We start from the raw sequence: 23,055 nt of genomic DNA on the forward strand, positions 1-23,055 counted from the left end.
CACTGTTGGGATGCAGTGTGATCATGTTGTCCTCACTGTTGGGATGCAGTGTGATTATGTTGTCCTCACTGTTGGGATGCAGTGTGATCATGTTGTCCTCACTGTTGGGATGCAGTGTGATCATGTTGTCCTCACTGTTGGGATGCAGTGTGATTATGTTGTCCTCACTGTTGGGATGCAGTGTGATTATGTTGTCCTCACTGTTGGGATGCAGTGTGATTATGTTGTCCTCACTGTTGGGATGCAGTGTGATTATGTTGTCCTCACTGTTGGGATGCAGTGTGATCATGTTGTCCTCACTGTTGGGATGCAGTGTGATTATGTTGTCCTCACTGTTGGGATGCAGTGTGATCATGTTGTCCTCACTGTTGGGATGCAGTGTGATCATGTTGTCCTCACTGTTGGGATGCAGTGTGATTATGTTGTCCTCACTGTTGGGATGCAGTGTGATTATGTTGTCCTCACTGTTGGGATGCAGTGTGATTATGTTGTCCTCACTGTTGGGATGCAGTGTGATTATGTTGTCCTCACTGTTGGGATGCAGTGTGATCATGTTGTCCTCACTGTTGGGATGCAGTGTGATTATGTTGTCCTCACTGTTGGGATGCAGTGTGATTATGTTGTCCTCACTGTTGGGATGCAGTGTGATCATGTTGTCCTCACTGTTGGGATGCAGTGTGATTATGTTGTCCTCACTGTTGGGATGCAGTGTGATTATGTTGTCCTCACTGTTGGGATGCAGTGTGATCATGTTGTCCTCACTGTTGGGATGCAGTGTGATTATGTTGTCCTCACTGTTGGGATGCAGTGTGATTATGTTGTCCTCACTGTTGAGATGCAGTGTGATTATGTTGTCCTCACTGTTGGGATGCAGTGTGATTATGTTGTCCTCACTGTTGGGATGCAGTGTGATTATGTTGTCCTCACTGTTGGGATGCAGTGTGATTATGTTGTCCTCACTGTTGGGATGCAGTGTGATTATGTTGTCCTCACTGTTGGGATGCAGTGTGATCATGTTGTCCTCACTGTTGGGATGCAGTGTGATTATGTTGTCCTCACTGTTGGGATGCAGTGTGATTATGTTGTCCTCACTGTTGGGATGCAGTGTGATTATGTTGTCCTCACTGTTGGGATGCAGTGTGATCATGTTGTCCTCACTGTTGGGATGCAGTGTGATCATGTTGTCCTCACTGTTGGGATGCAGTGTGATTATGTTGTCCTTGCTGTTGGGATGCAGTGTGATCATGTTGTCCTCACTGTTGGGATGCAGTGTGATTATGTTGTCCTCACTGTTGGGATGCAGTGTGACTATGTTGTCCTCACTGTTGGGATGCAGTGTGATTATGTTGTCCTCACTGTTGGGATGCAGTGTGATTATGTTGTCCTCACTGTTGGGATGCAGTGTGATCATGTTTCCTCACTGTTGGGATGCAGTGTGATTATGTTGTCCTCACTGTTGGGATGCAGTGTGATCATGTTGTCCTCACTGTTGGGATGCAGTGTGATCATGTTGTCCTCACTGTTGGGATGCAGTGTGATCATGTTGTCCTCACTGTTGGGATGCAGTGTGATCATGTTGTCCTCACTGTTGGGATGCAGTGTGATTATGTTGTCCTCACTGTTGGGATGCAGTGTGATCATGTTGTCCTCACTGTTGGGATGCAGTGTGATCATGTTGTCCTCACTGTTGGGATGCAGTGTGATTATGTTGTCCTTGCTGTTGGGATGCAGTGTGATCATGTTGTCCTCACTGTTGGGATGCAGTGTGATTATGTTGTCCTCACTGTTGGGATGCAGTGTGATTATGTTGTCCTCACTGTTGGGATGCAGTGTGATTATGTTGTCCTCACTGTTGGGATGCAGTGTGATTATGTTGTCCTCACTGTTGGGATGCAGTGTGATCATGTTGTCCTCACTGTTGGGATGCAGTGTGATTATGTTGTCCTCACTGTTGGGATGCAGTGTGATCACGTTGTCCTCACTGTTGGGATGCAGTGTGATTATGTTGTCCTCACTGTTGGGATGCAGTGTGATTATGTTGTCCTCACTGTTGGGATGCAGTGTGATTATGTTGTCCTCACTGTTGGGATGCAGTGTGATCATGTTGTCCTCACTGTTGGGATGCAGTGTGATTATGTTGTCCTCACTGTTGGGATGCAGTGTGATCATGTTGTCCTCACTGTTGGGATGCAGTGTGATCATGTTGTCCTCACTGTTGGGATGCAGTGTGATTATGTTGTCCTCACTGTTGGGATGCAGTGTGATCATGTTGTCCTCACTGTTGGGATGCAGTGTGATCATGTTGTCCTCACTGTTGGGATGCAGTGTGATTATGTTGTCCTCACTGTTGGGATGCAGTGTGATTATGTTGTCCTCACTGTTGGGATGCAGTGTGATTATGTTGTCCTCACTGTTGGGATGCAATGTGATCATGTTGTCCTCACTGTTGGGATGCAGTGTGATCATGTTGTCCTCACTGTTGGGATGCAGTGTGATCATGTTGTCCTCACTGTTGGGATGCAGTGTGATTATGTTGTCCTCACTGTTGGGATGCAGTGTGATTATGTTGTCCTCACTGTTGGGATGCAGTGTGATTATGTTGTCCTCACTGTTGGGATGCAGTGTGATCATGTTGTCCTCGCTGTTGGGATGCAGTGTGATTATGTTGTCCTCACTGTTGGGATGCAGTGTGATTATGTTGTCCTCACTGTTGGGATGCAGTGTGATTATGTTGTCCTCACTGTTGGGATGCAGTGTGATTATGTTGTCCTCACTGTTGGGATGCAGTGTGATCATGTTGTCCTCACTGTTGGGATGCAGTGTGATCATGTTGTCCTCACTGTTGGGATGCAGTGTGATTATGTTGTCCTCACTGTTGGGATGCAGTGTGATCATGTTGTCCTCACTGTTGGGATGCAGTGTGATCATGTTGTCCTCACTGTTGGGATGCAGTGTGATTATGTTGTCCTCACTGTTGGGATGCAGTGTGATTATGTTGTCCTCACTGTTGGGATGCAGTGTGATCATGTTGTCCTCACTGTTGGGATGCAGTGTGATCATGTTGTCCTCGCTGTTGGGATGCAGTGTGACTATGTTGTCCTCACTGTTGGGATGCAGTGTGATTATGTTGTCCTCACTGTTGGGATGCAGTGTGATTATGTTGTCCTCACTGTTGGGATGCAGTGTGATCATGTTGTCCTCACTGTTGGGATGCAGTGTGATCATGTTGTCCTCACTGTTGGGATGCAGTGTGATTATGTTGTCCTCACTGTTGGGATGCAGTGTGATTATGTTGTCCTCACTGTTGGGATGCAGTGTGATCATGTTGTCCTCACTGTTGGGATGCAGTGTGATTATGTTGTCCTCACTGTTGGGATGCAGTGTGATCATGTTGTCCTCACTGTTGGGATGCAGTGTGATCATGTTGTCCTCACTGTTGGGATGCAGTGTGATTATGTTGTCCTCACTGTTGGGATGCAGTGTGATCATGTTGTCCTCACTGTTGGGATGCAGTGTGATCATGTTGTCCTCACTGTTGGGATGCAGTGTGATCATGTTGTCCTCACTGTTGGGATGCAGTGTGATTATGTTGTCCTCACTGTTGGGATGCAGTGTGATTATGTTGTCCTCACTGTTGGGATGCAGTGTGATTATGTTGTCCTCACTGTTGGGATGCAGTGTGATTATGTTGTCCTCACTGTTGGGATGCAGTGTGATCATGTTGTCCTCACTGTTGGGATGCAGTGTGATTATGTTGTCCTCACTGTTGGGATGCAGTGTGATCATGTTGTCCTCACTGTTGGGATGCAGTGTGATCATGTTGTCCTCACTGTTGGGATGCAGTGTGATTATGTTGTCCTCACTGTTGGGATGCAGTGTGATCATGTTGTCCTCACTGTTGGGATGCAGTGTGATCATGTTGTCCTCACTGTTGGGATGCAGTGTGATTATGTTGTCCTCACTGTTGGGATGCAGTGTGATTATGTTGTCCTCACTGTTGGGATGCAGTGTGATTATGTTGTCCTCACTGTTGGGATGCAGTGTGATTATGTTGTCCTCACTGTTGGGATGCAGTGTGATCATGTTGTCCTCACTGTTGGGATGCAGTGTGATTATGTTGTCCTCACTGTTGGGATGCAGTGTGATTATGTTGTCCTCACTGTTGGGATGCAGTGTGATTATGTTGTCCTCACTGTTGGGATGCAGTGTGATTATGTTGTCCTCACTGTTGGGATGCAGTGTGATCATGTTGTCCTCACTGTTGGGATGCAGTGTGATTATGTTGTCCTCACTGTTGGGATGCAGTGTGATTATGTTGTCCTCACTGTTGGGATGCAGTGTGATCATGTTGTCCTCACTGTTGGGATGCAGTGTGATCATGTTGTCCTCACTGTTGGGATGCAGTGTGATTATGTTGTCCTTGCTGTTGGGATGCAGTGTGATCATGTTGTCCTCACTGTTGGGATGCAGTGTGATTATGTTGTCCTCACTGTTGGGATGCAGTGTGATTATGTTGTCCTCACTGTTGGGATGCAGTGTGATTATGTTGTCCTCACTGTTGGGATGCAGTGTGATTATGTTGTCCTCACTGTTGGGATGCAGTGTGATCATGTTGTCCTCACTGTTGGGATGCAGTGTGATTATGTTGTCCTCACTGTTGGGATGCAGTGTGATCACGTTGTCCTCACTGTTGGGATGCAGTGTGATTATGTTGTCCTCACTGTTGGGATGCAGTGTGATTATGTTGTCCTCACTGTTGGGATGCAGTGTGATTATGTTGTCCTCACTGTTGGGATGCAGTGTGATCATGTTGTCCTCACTGTTGGGATGCAGTGTGATTATGTTGTCCTCACTGTTGGGATGCAGTGTGATCATGTTGTCCTCACTGTTGGGATGCAGTGTGATCATGTTGTCCTCACTGTTGGGATGCAGTGTGATTATGTTGTCCTCACTGTTGGGATGCAGTGTGATCATGTTGTCCTCACTGTTGGGATGCAGTGTGATCATGTTGTCCTCACTGTTGGGATGCAGTGTGATTATGTTGTCCTCACTGTTGGGATGCAGTGTGATTATGTTGTCCTCACTGTTGGGATGCAGTGTGATTATGTTGTCCTCACTGTTGGGATGCAATGTGATCATGTTGTCCTCACTGTTGGGATGCAGTGTGATCATGTTGTCCTCACTGTTGGGATGCAGTGTGATCATGTTGTCCTCACTGTTGGGATGCAGTGTGATTATGTTGTCCTCACTGTTGGGATGCAGTGTGATTATGTTGTCCTCACTGTTGGGATGCAGTGTGATTATGTTGTCCTCACTGTTGGGATGCAGTGTGATCATGTTGTCCTCGCTGTTGGGATGCAGTGTGATTATGTTGTCCTCACTGTTGGGATGCAGTGTGATTATGTTGTCCTCACTGTTGGGATGCAGTGTGATTATGTTGTCCTCACTGTTGGGATGCAGTGTGATTATGTTGTCCTCACTGTTGGGATGCAGTGTGATCATGTTGTCCTCACTGTTGGGATGCAGTGTGATCATGTTGTCCTCACTGTTGGGATGCAGTGTGATTATGTTGTCCTCACTGTTGGGATGCAGTGTGATCATGTTGTCCTCACTGTTGGGATGCAGTGTGATCATGTTGTCCTCACTGTTGGGATGCAGTGTGATTATGTTGTCCTCACTGTTGGGATGCAGTGTGATTATGTTGTCCTCACTGTTGGGATGCAGTGTGATCATGTTGTCCTCACTGTTGGGATGCAGTGTGATCATGTTGTCCTCGCTGTTGGGATGCAGTGTGATTATGTTGTCCTCACTGTTGGGATGCAGTGTGATTATGTTGTCCTCACTGTTGGGATGCAGTGTGATTATGTTGTCCTCACTGTTGGGATGCAGTGTGATCATGTTGTCCTCACTGTTGGGATGCAGTGTGATCATGTTGTCCTCACTGTTGGGATGCAGTGTGATTATGTTGTCCTCACTGTTGGGATGCAGTGTGATTATGTTGTCCTCACTGTTGGGATGCAGTGTGATCATGTTGTCCTCACTGTTGGGATGCAGTGTGATTATGTTGTGCTCACTGTTGGGATGCAGTGTGATCATGTTGTCCTCACTGTTGGGATGCAGTGTGATCATGTTGTCCTCACTGTTGGGATGCAGTGTGATTATGTTGTCCTCACTGTTGGGATGCAGTGTGATCATGTTGTCCTCACTGTTGGGATGCAGTGTGATCATGTTGTCCTCACTGTTGGGATGCAGTGTGATTATGTTGTCCTCACTGTTGGGATGCAGTGTGATTATGTTGTCCTCACTGTTGGGATGCAGTGTGATTATGTTGTCCTCACTGTTGGGATGCAGTGTGATTATGTTGTCCTCACTGTTGGGATGCAGTGTGATCATGTTGTCCTCACTGTTGGGATGCAGTGTGATTATGTTGTCCTCACTGTTGGGATGCAGTGTGATTATGTTGTCCTCACTGTTGGGATGCAGTGTGATTATGTTGTCCTCACTGTTGGGATGCAGTGTGATTATGTTGTCCTCACTGTTGGGATGCAGTGTGATCATGTTGTCCTCACTGTTGGGATGCAGTGTGATTATGTTGTCCTCACTGTTGGGATGCAGTGTGATTATGTTGTCCTCACTGTTGGGATGCAGTGTGATCATGTTGTCCTCACTGTTGGGATGCAGTGTGATCATGTTGTCCTCACTGTTGGGATGCAGTGTGATTATGTTGTCCTTGCTGTTGGGATGCAGTGTGATCATGTTGTCCTCACTGTTGGGATGCAGTGTGATTATGTTGTCCTCACTGTTGGGATGCAGTGTGATTATGTTGTCCTCACTGTTGGGATGCAGTGTGATTATGTTGTCCTCACTGTTGGGATGCAGTGTGATTATGTTGTCCTCACTGTTGGGATGCAGTGTGATCATGTTGTCCTCACTGTTGGGATGCAGTGTGATTATGTTGTCCTCACTGTTGGGATGCAGTGTGATCACGTTGTCCTCACTGTTGGGATGCAGTGTGATTATGTTGTCCTCACTGTTGGGATGCAGTGTGATTATGTTGTCCTCACTGTTGGGATGCAGTGTGATTATGTTGTCCTCACTGTTGGGATGCAGTGTGATCATGTTGTCCTCACTGTTGGGATGCAGTGTGATTATGTTGTCCTCACTGTTGGGATGCAGTGTGATCATGTTGTCCTCACTGTTGGGATGCAGTGTGATCATGTTGTCCTCACTGTTGGGATGCAGTGTGATTATGTTGTCCTCACTGTTGGGATGCAGTGTGATCATGTTGTCCTCACTGTTGGGATGCAGTGTGATCATGTTGTCCTCACTGTTGGGATGCAGTGTGATTATGTTGTCCTCACTGTTGGGATGCAGTGTGATTATGTTGTCCTCACTGTTGGGATGCAGTGTGATTATGTTGTCCTCACTGTTGGGATGCAATGTGATCATGTTGTCCTCACTGTTGGGATGCAGTGTGATCATGTTGTCCTCACTGTTGGGATGCAGTGTGATCATGTTGTCCTCACTGTTGGGATGCAGTGTGATTATGTTGTCCTCACTGTTGGGATGCAGTGTGATTATGTTGTCCTCACTGTTGGGATGCAGTGTGATTATGTTGTCCTCACTGTTGGGATGCAGTGTGATCATGTTGTCCTCGCTGTTGGGATGCAGTGTGATTATGTTGTCCTCACTGTTGGGATGCAGTGTGATTATGTTGTCCTCACTGTTGGGATGCAGTGTGATTATGTTGTCCTCACTGTTGGGATGCAGTGTGATTATGTTGTCCTCACTGTTGGGATGCAGTGTGATCATGTTGTCCTCACTGTTGGGATGCAGTGTGATCATGTTGTCCTCACTGTTGGGATGCAGTGTGATTATGTTGTCCTCACTGTTGGGATGCAGTGTGATCATGTTGTCCTCACTGTTGGGATGCAGTGTGATTATGTTGTCCTCACTGTTGGGATGCAGTGTGATCATGTTGTCCTCACTGTTGGGATGCAGTGTGATCATGTTGTCCTCGCTGTTGGGATGCAGTGTGATTATGTTGTCCTCACTGTTGGGATGCAGTGTGATTATGTTGTCCTCACTGTTGGGATGCAGTGTGATTATGTTGTCCTCACTGTTGGGATGCAGTGTGATCATGTTGTCCTCACTGTTGGGATGCAGTGTGATCATGTTGTCCTCACTGTTGGGATGCAGTGTGATTATGTTGTCCTCACTGTTGGGATGCAGTGTGATTATGTTGTCCTCACTGTTGGGATGCAGTGTGATCATGTTGTCCTCACTGTTGGGATGCAGTGTGATTATGTTGTCCTCACTGTTGGGATGCAGTGTGATCATGTTGTCCTCACTGTTGGGATGCAGTGTGATCATGTTGTCCTCACTGTTGGGATGCAGTGTGATTATGTTGTCCTCACTGTTGGGATGCAATGTGATCATGTTGTCCTCACTGTTGGGATGCAGTGTGATCATGTTGTCCTCACTGTTGGGATGCAGTGTGATCATGTTGTCCTCACTGTTGGGATGCAGTGTGATTATGTTGTCCTCACTGTTGGGATGCAGTGTGATTATGTTGTCCTCACTGTTGGGATGCAGTGTGATTATGTTGTCCTCACTGTTGGGATGCAGTGTGATTATGTTGTCCTCACTGTTGGGATGCAGTGTGATCATGTTGTCCTCGCTGTTGGGATGCAGTGTGATTATGTTGTCCTCCCTGTTGGGATGCAGTGTGATTATGTTGTCCTCACTGTTGGGATGCAGTGTGATCATGTTGTCCTCACTGTTGGGATGCAGTGTGATCATGTTGTCCTCACTGTTGGGATGCAGTGTGATTATGTTGTCCTCACTGTTGGGATGCAGTGTGATTATGTTGTCCTCACTGTTGGGATGCAGTGTGATTATGTTGTCCTCACTGTTGGGATGTAGTGTGATCATGTTGTCCTCACTGTTGGGATGCAGTGTGATCATGTTGTCCTCACTGTTGGGATGCAGTGTGATTATGTTGTCCTCACTGTTGGGATGCAGTGTGATCATGTTGTCCTCACTGTTGGGATGCAGTGTGATTATGTTGTCCTCACTGTTGGGATGCAGTGTGATCATGTTGTCCTCACTGTTGGGATGCAGTGTGATCATGTTGTCCTCGCTGTTGGGATGCAGTGTGATTATGTTGTCCTCACTGTTGGGATGCAGTGTGATTATGTTGTCCTCACTGTTGGGATGCAGTGTGATTATGTTGTCCTCACTGTTGGGATGCAGTGTGATCATGTTGTCCTCACTGTTGGGATGCAGTGTGATCATGTTGTCCTCACTGTTGGGATGCAGTGTGATTATGTTGTCCTCACTGTTGGGATGCAGTGTGATCATGTTGTCCTCACTGTTGGGATGCAGTGTGATTATGTTGTCCTCACTGTTGGGATGCAGTGTGATCATGTTGTCCTCACTGTTGGGATGCAGTGTGATCATGTTGTCCTCGCTGTTGGGATGCAGTGTGATTATGTTGTCCTCACTGTTGGGATGCAGTGTGATCATGTTGTCCTCGTGGTTGGGATGCAGTGTGATTATGTTGTCCTCACTGTTGGGATGCAGTGTGATCATGTTGTCCTCGCTGTTGGGATGCAATGTGATTATGTTGTCCTCACTGTTGGGATGCAGTGTGATTATGTTGTCCTCACTGTTGGGATGCAATGTGATTATGTTGTCCTCGTGGTTGGGATGCAGTGTGATTATGTTGTCCTCGCTGTTGGGATGCAGTGTGATCATATTGTCCTCGCTGTTGGGATGCAGTGTGATTATGTTGTCCTCACTGTTGGGATGCAGTGTGATTATGTTGTCCTCACTGTTGGGATGCAGTGTGATTATGTTGTCCTCACTGTTGGAATGCAGTGTGATCATGTTGTCCTCGTGGTTGGGATGCAGTGTGATCATGTTGTCCTCACTGTTGGGATGCAGTGTGATCATGTTGTCCTCGCTGTTGGGATGCAGTGTGATTATGTTGTCCTCACTGTTGGGATGCAGTGTGATTATGTTGTCCTTGCTGTTGGGATGCAGTGTGATTATGTTGTCCTCACTGTTGGGATGCAGTGTGATTATGTTGTCCTCGTGGTTGGGATGCAGTGTGATCATGTTGTCCTCGCTGTTGGGATGCAGTGTGATTATGTTGTCCTCACTGTTGGGATGTAGTGTGATCATGTTGTCCTCGTGGTTGGGATGCAGTGTGATCATGTTGTCCTCACTGTTGGGATGCAGTGTGATCATGTTGTCCTCGCTGTTGGGATGCAGTGTGATTATGTTGTCCTCACTGTTGGGATGCAGTGTGATTATGTTGTCCTTGCTGTTGGGATGCAGTGTGATTATGTTGTCCTCACTGTTGGGATGTAGTGTGATCATGTTGTCCTCACTGTTGGGATGCAGTGTGATCATGTTGTCCTCGTGGTTGGGATGCAGTGTGATCATGTTGTCCTCGCTGTTGGGATGCAGTGTGATTATGTTGTCCTCACTGTTGGGATGCAGTGTGATCATGTTGTCCTCGTGGTTGGGATGCAGTGTGATCATGTTGTCCTCGCTGTTGGGATGCAGTGTGATTATGTTGTCCTTGCTGTTGGGATGCAGTGTGATTATGTTGTCCTCACTGTTGGGATGCAGTGTGATCATGTTGTCCTCGCTGTTGGGATGCAGTGTGATCATGTTGTCCTCGTGGTTGGGATGCAGTGTGATTATGTTGTACTCGTGGTTGGGATGCAGTGTGATCATATTGTCCTCGCTGTTGGGATGCAGTGTGATCATGTTGTCCTCGCTGTTGGGATGCAGTGTGATCATGTTTTCCTCGCTGTTGGGATGCAGTGTGATCATGTTGTACTCGTGGTTGGGATGCAGTGTGATCATGTTGTCCTCACTGTTGGGATGCAGTGTGATTATGTTGTCCTCACTGTTGGGATGCAGTGTGATCATGGTGTACTCGTGGATTGGATGCAGTGTGATCATGGTGTCCTCACTGTTGGGATGCAGTGTGATCATGGTGTACTCGTGGATTGGATGCAGTGTGATCATGGTGTCCTCACTGTTGGGATGCAGTGTGATTATGTTGTCCTCACTGTTGGGATGCAGTGTGATCATGTTGTCCTTGCTGTTGGGATGCAGTGTGATCATGGTGTCCTCACTGTTGGGATGCAGTGTGATCATGGTGTACTCGTGGATTGGATGCAGTGTGATCATGGTGTCCTCACTGTTGGGATGCAGTATGATCATGGTGTACTCGTGGATTGGATGCAGTGTGATCATGGTGTCCTCACTGTTGGGATGCAGTGTGATCATGGTGTACTCATGGATTGGATGCAGTGTGATCATTTATACAATTGTACCTCAGTGGTGAAATTATCCAGCATAATGATTTCTGCTCCGGCCTCTGCAGCCTCTAACGCTTCCTCCACGGATCTGCACTCGACCTCCACCTTCAGAGTGTGTCCGGCCAGGGCGTGGACAGCGTGTAGAGCCTGGGATGGGAGCACAAACAGTAGAGCCCATGTGAGGTGATGGACATAGTGATCCTCTCTTGGGACAGTATAATACAGAAGGACTAAGGAAATCGGCAGAGAGAGCCACATTATGTATGTGGCTGCAGGAGGTTGCACCATAGAGAGACTTGGGTGGAAATATTTGGGACATTCAGGAGGTTGCACCATGTAGAGGAGACTTGGGTGGAAACATTGGGGACATTCAGGAGGTTGCACCATGGAGAAGAGACTTGGGTGGAAACACTGGGGACATTCAGGAGGTTGCACCATGGAGAGGAGACTTGGGTGGAAACACTGGGGATATTGAGGAGGTTGCACCATGTAGAGGAGACTTGGGTGGAAACATTGGGGACATTCAGGAGGTTGCACCATGGAGAGGAGACTTGGGTGGAAACACTGGGGATATTCAGGAGGTTGCACCATGTAGAGGAGACTTGGGTGGAAACATTGGGGACATTCAGGAGGTTGCACCATAGAGAGGAGACTTGGGTGGAAACATTGGGGACATTCAGGAGGTTGCACCATGGAGAGGAGACTTGGTGGAAACACTGGGGACATTCAGGAGGTTGCACCATGGAGAGGAGACTTGGTGGAAACATTGGGGACATTCAGGAGGTTGCACCATAGAGAGGAGACTTGGGTGGAAACATTGGGGACATTCAGGAGGTTGCACCATGGAGAGGAGACTTGGGTGGAAACATTGGGGACATTCAGGAGGTTGCACCATGTAGAGGAGACTTGGGTGGAAACATTGGGGACATTCAGGAGGTTGCACCATGGAGAAGAGACTTGGGTGGAAACACTGGGGACATTCAGGAGGTTGCACCATGGAGAGGAGACTTGGGTGGAAACACTGGGGACATTCAGGAGGTTGCACCATGGAGAAGAGACTTGGGTGGAAACACTGGGGACATTCAGGAGGTTGCACCATGGAGAGGAGACTTGGTGGAACACTGGGGATATTCAGGAGGTTGCACCATGGAGAGGAGACTTGGGTGGAAACATTGGGGACATTCAGGAGGTTGCACCATGGAGAAGAGACTTGGGTGGAAACACTGGGGACATTCAGGAGGTTGCACCATGTAGAGGAGACTTGGGTGGAAACATTGGGGACATTCAGGAGGTTACACCATGGAGAGGAGGAGACTTGGTGGAAACATTGGGGATATTCAGGAGGTTGCACCATAGAGAGGAGACTTGGGTGGAAACATTGGGGACATTCAGGAGGTTGCACCATGGAGAAGAGACTTGGGTGGAAACACTGGGGACATTCAGGAGGTTGCACCATGGAGGGGAGACTTGGTGGAAACACTGGGGACATTCAGGAGATTGCACCATGGAGAAGAGACTTGGGTGGAAACACTGGGGACATTCAGGAGGTTGCACCATGGAGAGGAGACTTGGGTGGAAACATTGGGGACATTCAGGAGGTTGCACCATGGAGAAGAGACTTGGGTGGAAACACTGGGGACATTCAGGAGGTTGCACCATGGAGAGGAGACTTGGTGGAAACACTGGGGACATTCAGGAGATTGCACCATGGAGAAGAGACTTGGGTGGAAACACTGGGGACATTCAGGAGGTTGCACCATGGAGAGGAGACTTGGGTGGAAACACTGGGGACATTCAGAAGTTTGCACCATGGAGAGGAGACTTGGTGGAAACACTGGGGACATTCAGAAGTTTGCACCATGGAGAGGAGACTTGGTGGAAACATTGGGGACATTCAGGAGGTTGCACCATGGAGAGGAGACTTGGTGGAAACACTGGGGACATTCAGAAGTTTGCACCATGGAGAGGAGACTTGGTGGAAACACTGGGGATATTCAGGAGGTTGCACCATGGAGAGGAGACTTGGGTGGAAACACTGGGGACATTCAGGAGGTTGCACCATGGAGAGGAGACTTGGTGGAAACACTGGGGACATTCAGGAGGTTGCACCATGGAGAGGAGACTTGGTGGAAACACTGGGGACATTCAGGAGGTTGCACCATGGAGAGGAGACTTGGTGGAAACACTGGGGATATTCAGGAGGTTGCACCATGGAGAGGAGACTTGGTGGAACACTGGGGACATTCTGGAGGTTGCACCATAGAGAGGAGACTTGGGTGGAAACATTGGGGACATTCAGGAGGTTGCACCATAGAGAGGAGACTTGGGTGGAAACACTGGAGACATTCAGGAGGTTGCACCATGGAGAGTGGACTTGGTGGAACACTGGGGACATTCAGGAGGTTGCACCATGGAGAGGAGACTTGGGTGGAAACACTGGAGACATTCAGGAGGTTGCACCATGGAGAGGAGACTTGGTGGAACACTGGGGACATTCTGGAGGTTGCACCATAGAGAGGAGACTTGGTGGAACACTGGGGACATTCTGGAGGTTGCACCATAGAGAGGAGACTTGGGTGGAAACACTGGAGACATTCAGGAGGTTGCACCATGGAGAGGAGACTTGGTGGAACACTGGGGACATTCTGGAGGTTGCACCATAGAGAGGAGACTTGGTGGAACACTGGGGACATTCTGGAGGTTGCACTATAGAGAGGAGACTTGGTGGAAACACTGGGGACATTCAGGAGGTTGCACCATGGAGAGGAGACTTGGTGGAAACACTGGAGACATTCTGGAGGTTGCACCATAGAGAGGAGACTTGGGTGGAAACACTGGAGACATTCTGGAGGTTGCACCATAGAGAGGAGACTTGGGTGGAAACACTGGAGACATTCTGGAGGTTGCACCATAGAGAGGAGACTTGGTGGAAACACTGGAGACATTCAGGAGGTTGCACCATGGAGAGGAGACTTGGGTGGAAACACTGGAGACATTCAGGAGGTTGCACCATGGAGAGGAGACTTGGTGGAAACACTGGGGACATTCAGGAGGTTGCACCATGGAGAGGAGACTTGGGTGGAAACACTGGGGACATTCAGGAGGTTGCACCATAGAGAGGAGACTTGGGTGGAAACACTGGAGACATTCAGGAGGTTGCACCATGGAGAGTGGACTTGGTGGAACACTTGGGACATTCAGGAGGTTGCACCATGGAGAGGAGACTTGGGTGGAAACACTGGAGACATTCAGGAGGTTGCACCATGGAGAGGAGACTTGGGTGGAAACACTGGGGACATTCTGGAGGTTGCACCATAGAGAGGAGACTTGGGTGGAAACACTGGGGACATTCAGGAGGTTGCACCATAGAGAGGAGACTTGGGTGGAAACACTGGAGACATTCAGGAGGTTGCACCATGGAGAGTGGACTTGGTGGAACACTGGGGACATTCTGGAGGTTGCACCATAGAGAGGAGACTTGGGTGGAAACATTGGGGACATTCAGGAGGTTGCACCATGGAGAGGAGACTTGGTGGAACACTGGGGACATTCAGGAGGTTGCACCATGGAGAGTGGACTTGGTGGAACACTGGGGACATTCAGGAGGTTGCACCATGGAGAGGAGACTTGGGTGGAAACACTGGAGTCATTCAGGAGGTTGCACCATGGAGAGGAGATTTGGTGGAACACTGGGGACATTCTGGAGGTTGCACCATGGAGAGGAGACTTGGTGGAAACACTGGGGACATTCAGGAGGTTGCACCATGGAGAGGAGACTTGGTGGAACACTTGGGACATTCAGGAGGTTGCACCATGGAGAGGAGACTTGGTGGAACACTGGGGACATTCTGGAGGTTGCACCATGGAGAGGAGACTTGGGTGGAAACACTGGAGACATTCAGGAGGTTGCACCATGGAGAGGAGACTTGGTGAAACATTGGGGACATTCAGGAGGTTGCACCATAGAGAGGAGACTTGGGTGGAAACATTGGGGACATTCAGGAGGTTGCACCATGGAGAGGAGACTTGGTGGAACACTGGGGACATTCTGGAGGTTGCACCATAGAGAGGAGACTTGGGTGGAAACATTGGGGACATTCAGGAGGTTGCACCATGGAGAGGAGACTTGGTGGAAACACTAGGGATATTTAGGGTCAGTCTCAGCAGGACAGAAGTCTCCTCCTGGGGAATGGGCAGCACTATCTCAATGTGTGTGATGTGAATGTCACCTTCTCAGTGCAAGGGGTGAAATCTATGTGGAGAATCCACTGCATAAGTTGCTATACTGTGGGCGGACACAACTAGGTGCAGGGCGGTCCTTGTGTATAACATCACCTCTCTGACTCCTCCCATTGCCCATATATGGTTATCCTTCAGCATGATCAGGTCGCCGATCCCATAGCGGTGAGTTCCAGCTCCTCCCACCAGTAGGCCATACTTCTCCGGCAGGCGAAATCCAGGAGTGGTTTTTCGGGTGCCTGTCACATGCCCCTTCCAGCCTGCTGCCCGAGCCCGCTCTGATACCTGTCTTGCCAGTGTGGCCACACCGCTGACCCGGGACAGGACATTGAGCGCCGGGCGTTCTGCCAGTAGGAGATCATTCAGATGACCTGGAACATGGGGACTATTGTTAATGCCCAGACCCAGAAAATAGAGACAGTGATACACGTAACAGACACTTTTCCTGCTCATTGATAGATGAGGCCTCTGAGGGGTCGCCCTTCCATCAGTTCAGATCATTGTTCCCCTACAAAAACACTAAAATATCATAAAAGGCACAACAGTGAGTCCTGCAGGATGCAGCAAAGCCTCCATGACGGCCTGGGAACCTTCATGTGTATACACAGAGGTAGCGACCACCTATATTGTAAATGGCCGCTATGTATCGCAGTGGAGGAGGTCCTCTGCAATGTAAAACCTGAAATGTTTACTAGGGGACTTGTAGATCCACAAGTCTTGTTGATATATTATGGGCCAGGTGTATGAGTTGTCAGAGTGCTCGGAGGCTCTGGCTATTCACATACCTCCACCCGTGGGTGTGTTAGGTCTGATATACGAGACTGTTTGGTCACATGGTCTATGGGTGCTTGAAAGCAGTTTAGTTCCTGGAGGCCCCATCTGCAAACCATGTGTGGTTAGAGCCAGCTGCAGACTTGCCTGGAGACACACTGGCTAGGAGGACAAGTGTATGGAGCTTGTAGTCACTCTGTGTGTAGGAAGCTGGAGTACTTCTGAGGGTCTGGACTGCCAGGAGTCATTGTGTAGAGCCTGTGGTCGTTCTGTGCTTAGCAGTAGACCTTCTGAGGGTCTGGACTGCCAGGAGTCAGTGTGTGGAGCCTGTGGTCGCTGTGCTTAGCAGTAGACTTTCTGAGGGTCTGGACTGCCAGGAGTCAGTGTGTGGAGCCTGTGGTCGCTCTGTGCTTAGCAGTAGACCTTCTGAGGGTCTGGACTGCCAGGAGTCAGTGTGTGGAGCCTGTGGTCTCTCTGTGCTTAGCAGTAGACTTTCTGAGGGTCTGGACTGCCAGGAGTCAGTGTGTGGAGCCTGTGGTCGCTCTGTGCTTAGCAGTAGACTTTCTGAGGGTCTGGACTGCCAGGAGTCAGTGTGTGGAGCCTGTGATCGCTCTGTGCTTAGCAGTAGACTTTCTGAGGGTCTGGACTGCCAGGAGTCAGTGTGTAGAGCCTGTGGTCGCTCTGTGCTTAGCAGCAGACTTTCTGAGGGTCTGGACTGCCAGGAGTCATTGTGTAGAGCCTGTGGTCGTTCTGTGCTTAGCAGTAGAGTTTCTGAGGGTCTGGACTGCCAGGAGTCAGTGTGTGGAGCCTGTGGTCGCTCTGTGCTTAGCAGTAGACTTTCTGAGGGTCTGGACTGCCAGGAGTCAGTGTGTGGAGCCTGTGGTCGCTCTGTGCTTAGCAGTAGACTTTCTGAGGGTCTGGACTGCCAGGAGTCAGTGTGTGGAGCCTGTGGTCGCTGTGCTTAGCGGTATACCTTCTGAGGGTCTGGACTGCCAGGAGTCAGTGTGTGGAGCCTGTGGTCTCTCTGTGCTTAGCAGTAGACTTTCTGAGGGTCTGGACTGCCAGGAGTCAGTGTGTGGAGCCTGTGGTCACTCTGTGCTTAGCAGTAGACCTTCTGAGGGTCTGGACTGCCAGTAGTCAGTGTGTGGAGCCTGTGGTCTCTCTGTGCTTAGCGGTATACTTTCTGAGGGTCTGGACTGCCAGGAGTCAGTGTGTGGAGCCTGTGGTCGCTGTGCTTACCAGCAGACTTTCTGAGGGTCTGGACTGCTAGGAGTCAGTGTGTGGAGCCTGTGGTCTCTCTGTGCTTAGCAGTAGACTTTCTGAGGGTCTGGACTGCCAGGAGTCAGTGTGTGGAGCCTGTGGTTGCTCTGTGCTTAGCAGTAGACTTTCTGAGGGTCTGGACTGCCAGGAGTCAGTGTGTGGAGCCTGCGGTCGCTCTGTACTTAGCAGTAGACTTTCTGAGGGTCTGGACTGCCAGGAGTCAGTGTGTGGAGCCTGCGGTCGCTCTGTACTTAGCAGTAGACTTTCTGAGGGTCTGGACTGCCAGGAGTCATTGTGTAGAGCCTGTGGTCATTCTGTGCTTAGCAGTAGACTTTCTGAGGGTCTGGACTGCCAGGAGTCAGTGTGTAGAGCCTGTGGTCGCTCTGTGCTTAGCAGTAGACCTTCTGAGGGTCTGGAATGCCAGGAGTTAGTGTGTTGAGCCTGCGGTCGCTCTGTGCTTAGCAGCAGATATTCTGAGGGTCTGGACTGCCAGGAGTCAGTGTGTGGAGCCTGCGGTCGTTCTGTGCTTAGCAGTAGACTTTCTGAGGGTCTGGACTGCCAGGAGTCAGTGTGTGGAGCCTGTGGTCTCTCTGTGCTTAGCAGCAGACTTTCTGAGGGTCTGGACTGCCAGGAGTCAGTGTGTAGAGCCTGTGGTCGTTCTGTGCTTAGCAGTAGACTTTCTGAGGGTCTGGACTGCCAGGAGTCAGTGTGTGGAGCCTGTGGTCTCTCTGTGCTTAGCGGTATACTTTCTGAGGGTCTGCACTGCCAGGAGTCAGTGTGTGGAGCCTGTGGTCGCTGTGCTTAGCAGTAGACTTTCTGAGGGTCTGGACTGCCAGGAGTCAGTGTGTGGAGCCTGCGGTCGCTCTGTGCTTAGCAGTAGACTTTCTGAGGGTCTGGACTGCCAGGAGTCAGTGTGTGGAGCCTGCGGTCACTCTGTGCTTAGCAGTAGACTTTCTGAGGGTCTGGACTGCCAGGAGTCAGTGTGTGGAGCCTGCGGTCACTCTGTGCTTAGCAGTAGACTTTCTGAGGGTCTGGACTGCCAGGAGTCAGTGTGTGGAGCCTGTGGTCACTCTGTGCTTAGCAGTAGACTTTCTGAGGGTCTGGACTGCCAGGAGTCAGTGTGTGGAGCCTGTGGTCACTCTGGGCTTAGCAGTAGACTTTCTGAGGGTCTGGACTGCAAGGAGTCAGTGTGTGGAGCCTGCGGTCACTCTGTGCTTAGCAGTATACCTTCTGAGGGTCTGGACTGCCAGGAGTCAGTGTGTGGAGCCTGTGGTCTCTCTGTGCTTAGCAGCAGACTTTCTGAGGGTCTGGACTGCCAGGAGTCAGTGTGTAGAGCCTGTGGTCGTTCTGTGCTTAGCAGTAGACTTTCTGAGGGTCTGGACTGCCAGGAGTCAGTGTGTGGAGCCTGTGGTCTCTCTGTGCTTAGCGGTATACTTTCTGAGGGTCTGCACTGCCAGGAGTCAGTGTGTGGAGCCTGTGGTCGCTGTGCTTAGCAGTAGACTTTCTGAGGGTCTGGACTGCCAGGAGTCAGTGTGTGGAGCCTGCGGTCGCTCTGTGCTTAGCAGTAGACTTTCTGAGGGTCTGGACTGCCAGGAGTCAGTGTGTGGAGCCTGCGGTCACTCTGTGCTTAGCAGTAGACTTTCTGAGGGTCTGGACTGCCAGGAGTCAGTGTGTGGAGCCTGCGGTCACTCTGTGCTTAGCAGTAGACTTTCTGAGGGTCTGGACTGCCAGGAGTCAGTGTGTGGAGCCTGTGGTCACTCTGTGCTTAGCAGTAGACTTTCTGAGGGTCTGGACTGCAAGGAGTCAGTGTGTGGAGCCTGCGGTCACTCTGTGCTTAGCAGTATACCTTCTGAGGGTCTGGACTGCCAGGAGTCAGTGTGTGGAGCCTGTGGTCACTCTGTGCTTAGCAGTAGACTTTCTGAGGGTCTGGACTGCCAGGAGTCAGTGTGTGGAGCCTGTGGTCGCTCTGTGCTTAGCAGTAGACCTTCTGAGGGTCTGGACTGCCAGGAGTCAGTGTGTGGAGCCTGCGGTCGCTCTGTGCTTAGCAGTAGACCTTCTGAGGGTCTGGACTGCCAGGAGTCAGTGTGTGGAGCCTGTGGTCGCTCTGTGCTTAGCAGTAGACTTTCTGAGGGTCTGGACTGCCAGGAGTCAGTGTGTGGAGCCTGTGGTCGCTCTGTGCTTAGCAGCAGACTTTCTGAGGGTCTGGACTGCCAGGAGTCAGTGTGTGGAGCCTGTGGTCGCTCTGTGCTTAGCAGTAGACTTTCTGAGGGTCTGGACTGCCAGGAGTCAGTGTGTGGAGCCTGTGGTCGCTCTGTGCTTAGCAGTAGACTTTCTGAGGGTCTGGACTGCCAGGAGTCAGTGTGTGGAGCCTGTGGTCGCTCTGTGCTTAGTAGCAGACTTTCTGAGGGTCTGGACTGCCAGGAGTCCGTGTGTGGAGCCTGTGGTCGCTCTGTGCTTAGCAGTAGACCTTCTGAGGGTCTGGACTGCCAGGAGTCAGTGTGTGGAGCCTGTGGTCGCTCTGTGCTTAGCAGTAGACCTTCTGAGGGTCTGGACTGCCAGGAGTCAGTGTGTGGAGCCTGCGGTCACTCTGTGCTTAGCAGTAGACTTTCTGAGGGTCTGGACTGCCAGGAGTCAGTGTGTGGAGCCTGCGGTCGCTCTGTGCTTAGCAGTAGACTTTCTGAGGGTCTGGACTGCCAGGAGTCAGTGTGTAGAGCCTGTGGTCACTCTGTGCTTAGCAGTAGACTTTCTGAGGGTCTGGACTGCCAGGAGTCAGTGTGTGGAGCCTGAGGTCACTCTGTGCTTAGCAGTAGACTTTCTGAGGGTCTGGACTGCCAGGAGTCAGTGTGTGGAGCCTGTGGTCACTCTGTGCTTAGCAGTAGACTTTCTGAGGGTCTGGACTGCCAGGAGTCAGTGTGTGGAGCCTGTGGTCACTCTGTGCTTAGCAGTAGACTTTCTGAGGGTCTGGACTGCCAGGAGTCAGTGTGTGGAGCCTGTGGTCACTCTGGGCTTAGCAGCAGACTTTCTGAGGGTCTGGACTGCCAGGAGTCAGTGTGTGGAGCCTGCGGTCGCTCTGTGCTTAGCAGTAGACTTTCTGAGGGTCTGGACTGCCAGGAGTCAGTGTGTGGAGCCTGCGGTCACTCTGTGCTTAGCAGTATACCTTCTGAGGGTCTGGACTGCCAGGAGTCAGTGTGTGGAGCCTGTGGTCACTCTGTGCTTAGCAGTAGACTTTCTGAGGGTCTGGACTGCCAGGAGTCAGTGTGTGGAGCCTGTGGTCGCTCTGTGCTTAGCAGTAGACCTTCTGAGGGTCTGGACTGCCAGGAGTCAGTGTGTGGAGCCTGCGGTCGCTCTGTGCTTAGCAGTAGACCTTCTGAGGGTCTGGACTGCCAGGAGTCAGTGTGTGGAGCCTGTGGTCACTCTTTATTTACCAGCAGACCTTCTGAGGGTCTGGACTGCCAGGAGTCAGTGTGTGGAGCCTGTGGTCGCTCTGTGCTTAGCAGCAGACTTTCTGAGGGTCTGGACTGCCAGGAGTCAGTGTGTGGAGCCTGTGGTCGTTCTGTGCTTAGCAGTAGACTTTCTGAGGGTCTGGACTGCCAGGAGTCAGTGTGTGGAGCCTGTGGTCGCTCTGTGCTTAGCAGTAGACTTTCTGAGGGTCTGGACTGCCAGGAGTCAGTGTGTGGAGCCTGTGGTCGCTGTGCTTAGCAGCAGACTTTCTGAGGGTCTGGACTGCCAGGAGTCAGTGTGTGGAGCCTGCGGTCGCTCTGTGCTTAGCAGTAGACTTTCTGAGGGTCTGGACTGCCAGGAGTCAGTGTGTGGAGCCTGTGGTCACTCTGTGCTTAGCAGTAGACTTTCTGAGGGTCTGGACTGCCAGGAGTCAGTGTGTGGAGCCTGTGGTCACTCTGTGCTTAGCAGTAGATTTTCTGAGGGTCTGGACTGCCAGGAGTCAGTGTGTGGAGCCTGTGGTCACTCTGTGCTTAGCAGCAGACTTTCTGAGGGTCTGGACTGCCAGGAGTCAGTGTGTGGAGCCTGTGGTCGCTGTGCTTAGCGGCAGACTTTCTGAGGGTCTGGACTGCCAGGAGTCAGTGTGTGGAGCCTGTGGTCGCTCTGTGCTTAGCAGTAGACCTTCTGAGGGTCTGGACTGCCAGGAGTCAGTGTGTGGAGCCTGCGGTCGTTCTGTGCTTAGCAGTAGACTTTCTGAGGGTCTGGACTGCCAGGAGTCAGTGTGTGGAGCCTGCGGTCGTTCTGTGCTTAGCAGTAGACTTTCTGAGGGTCTGGACTGCCAGGAGTCAGTGTGTGGAGCCTGTGGTCGCTGTGCTTAGCAGTAGACTTTCTGAGGGTCTGGACTGCCAGGAGTCAGTGTGTGGAGCCTGTGGTCACTCTGGGCTTAGCAGTAGACTTTCTGAGGGTCTGGACTGCCAGGAGTCAGTGTGTGGAGCCTGTGGTCGCTTTGTGCTTAGCAGAAGACCTTCTGAGGGTCTGGACTGCCAGGAGTCAGTGTGTGGAGCCTGCGGTCGTTCTGTGCTTAGCAGTAGACTTTCTGAGGGTCTGGACTGCCAGGAGTCAGTGTGTGGAGCCTATGGTCGCTTTGTGCTTAGCAGAAGACTTTCTGAGGGTCTGGACTGCCAGGAGTCAGTGTGTGGAGCCTGTGGTCGCTGTGCTTAGCAGTAGACTTTCTGAGGGTCTGGACTGCCAGAAGTCAGTGTGTGGAGCCTGTGGTCGCTCTGTGCTTAGCAGAAGACTGTCTGAGGGTCTGGACTGCCAGGAGTCAGTGTGTGGAGCCTGTGGTCGCTGTGCTTAGCAGTAGACTTTCCGAGGGTCTGGACTGCCAGGAGTCAGTGTGTGGAGCCTGCGGTCACTCTGTGCTTAGCAGTAGACTTTCTGAGGGTCTGGACTGCCAGGAGTCAGTGTGTGGAGCCTGCGGTCGCTCTGTGCTTAGCAGCAGACTTTCTGAGGGTCTGGACTGCCAGGAGTCAGTGTGTGGAGCCTGTGGTCACTCTGTGCTTAGCAGTAGACTTTCTGAGGGTCTGGACTGCCAGGAGTCAGTGTGTGGAGCCTGCGGTCGCTCTGTGCTTAGCAGTAGACTTTCTAAGGGTCTGGACTGCCAGGAGTCAGTGTGTGGAGCCTGTGGTCGCTCTGTGCTTAGCAGTAGACTTTCTGAGGGTCTGGACTGCCAGGAGTCAGTGTGTGGAGCCTGTGGTCGCTGTGCTTAGCAGTAGACTTTCTGAGGGTCTGCACTGCCAGGAGTCAGTGTGTGGAGCCTGTGGTCACTCTGGGCTTAGCAGTAGACTTTCTGAGGGTCTGGACTGCCAGGAGTCAGTGTGTGGAGCCTGTGGTCGCTGTGCTTAGCAGTATACTTTCTGAGGGTCTGGACTGCCAGGAGTCAGTGTGTGGAGCCTGTGGTCACTCTGGGCTTAGCAGCAGACTTTCTGAGGGTCTGGACTGCCAG

General features: G+C 50.8%; 1 protein-coding gene across 1 annotated transcript in view; it reads right to left on the reverse strand.

Annotated features, from left to right (window-relative positions):
• QPRT (quinolinate phosphoribosyltransferase) overlaps positions 1-23,055 on the reverse strand; it is a 66,940-nt gene that overhangs the window by 17,471 nt on the left and 26,414 nt on the right. The window contains exons 2-3 of the mRNA XM_075319911.1: positions 15,678-15,952; positions 11,358-11,489 (exon numbers count right to left, since the gene is read on the reverse strand). Of these exons, the coding sequence (XP_075176026.1) occupies positions 11,358-11,489; positions 15,678-15,952 (407 nt within the window). The remainder of the gene's footprint in view (positions 1-11,357; positions 11,490-15,677; positions 15,953-23,055) is intronic.

This window comes from Anomaloglossus baeobatrachus, chromosome 7, assembly GCF_048569485.1.
Source record: "Anomaloglossus baeobatrachus isolate aAnoBae1 chromosome 7, aAnoBae1.hap1, whole genome shotgun sequence".
Lineage (NCBI taxonomy): Eukaryota > Metazoa > Chordata > Amphibia > Anura > Aromobatidae > Anomaloglossus > Anomaloglossus baeobatrachus.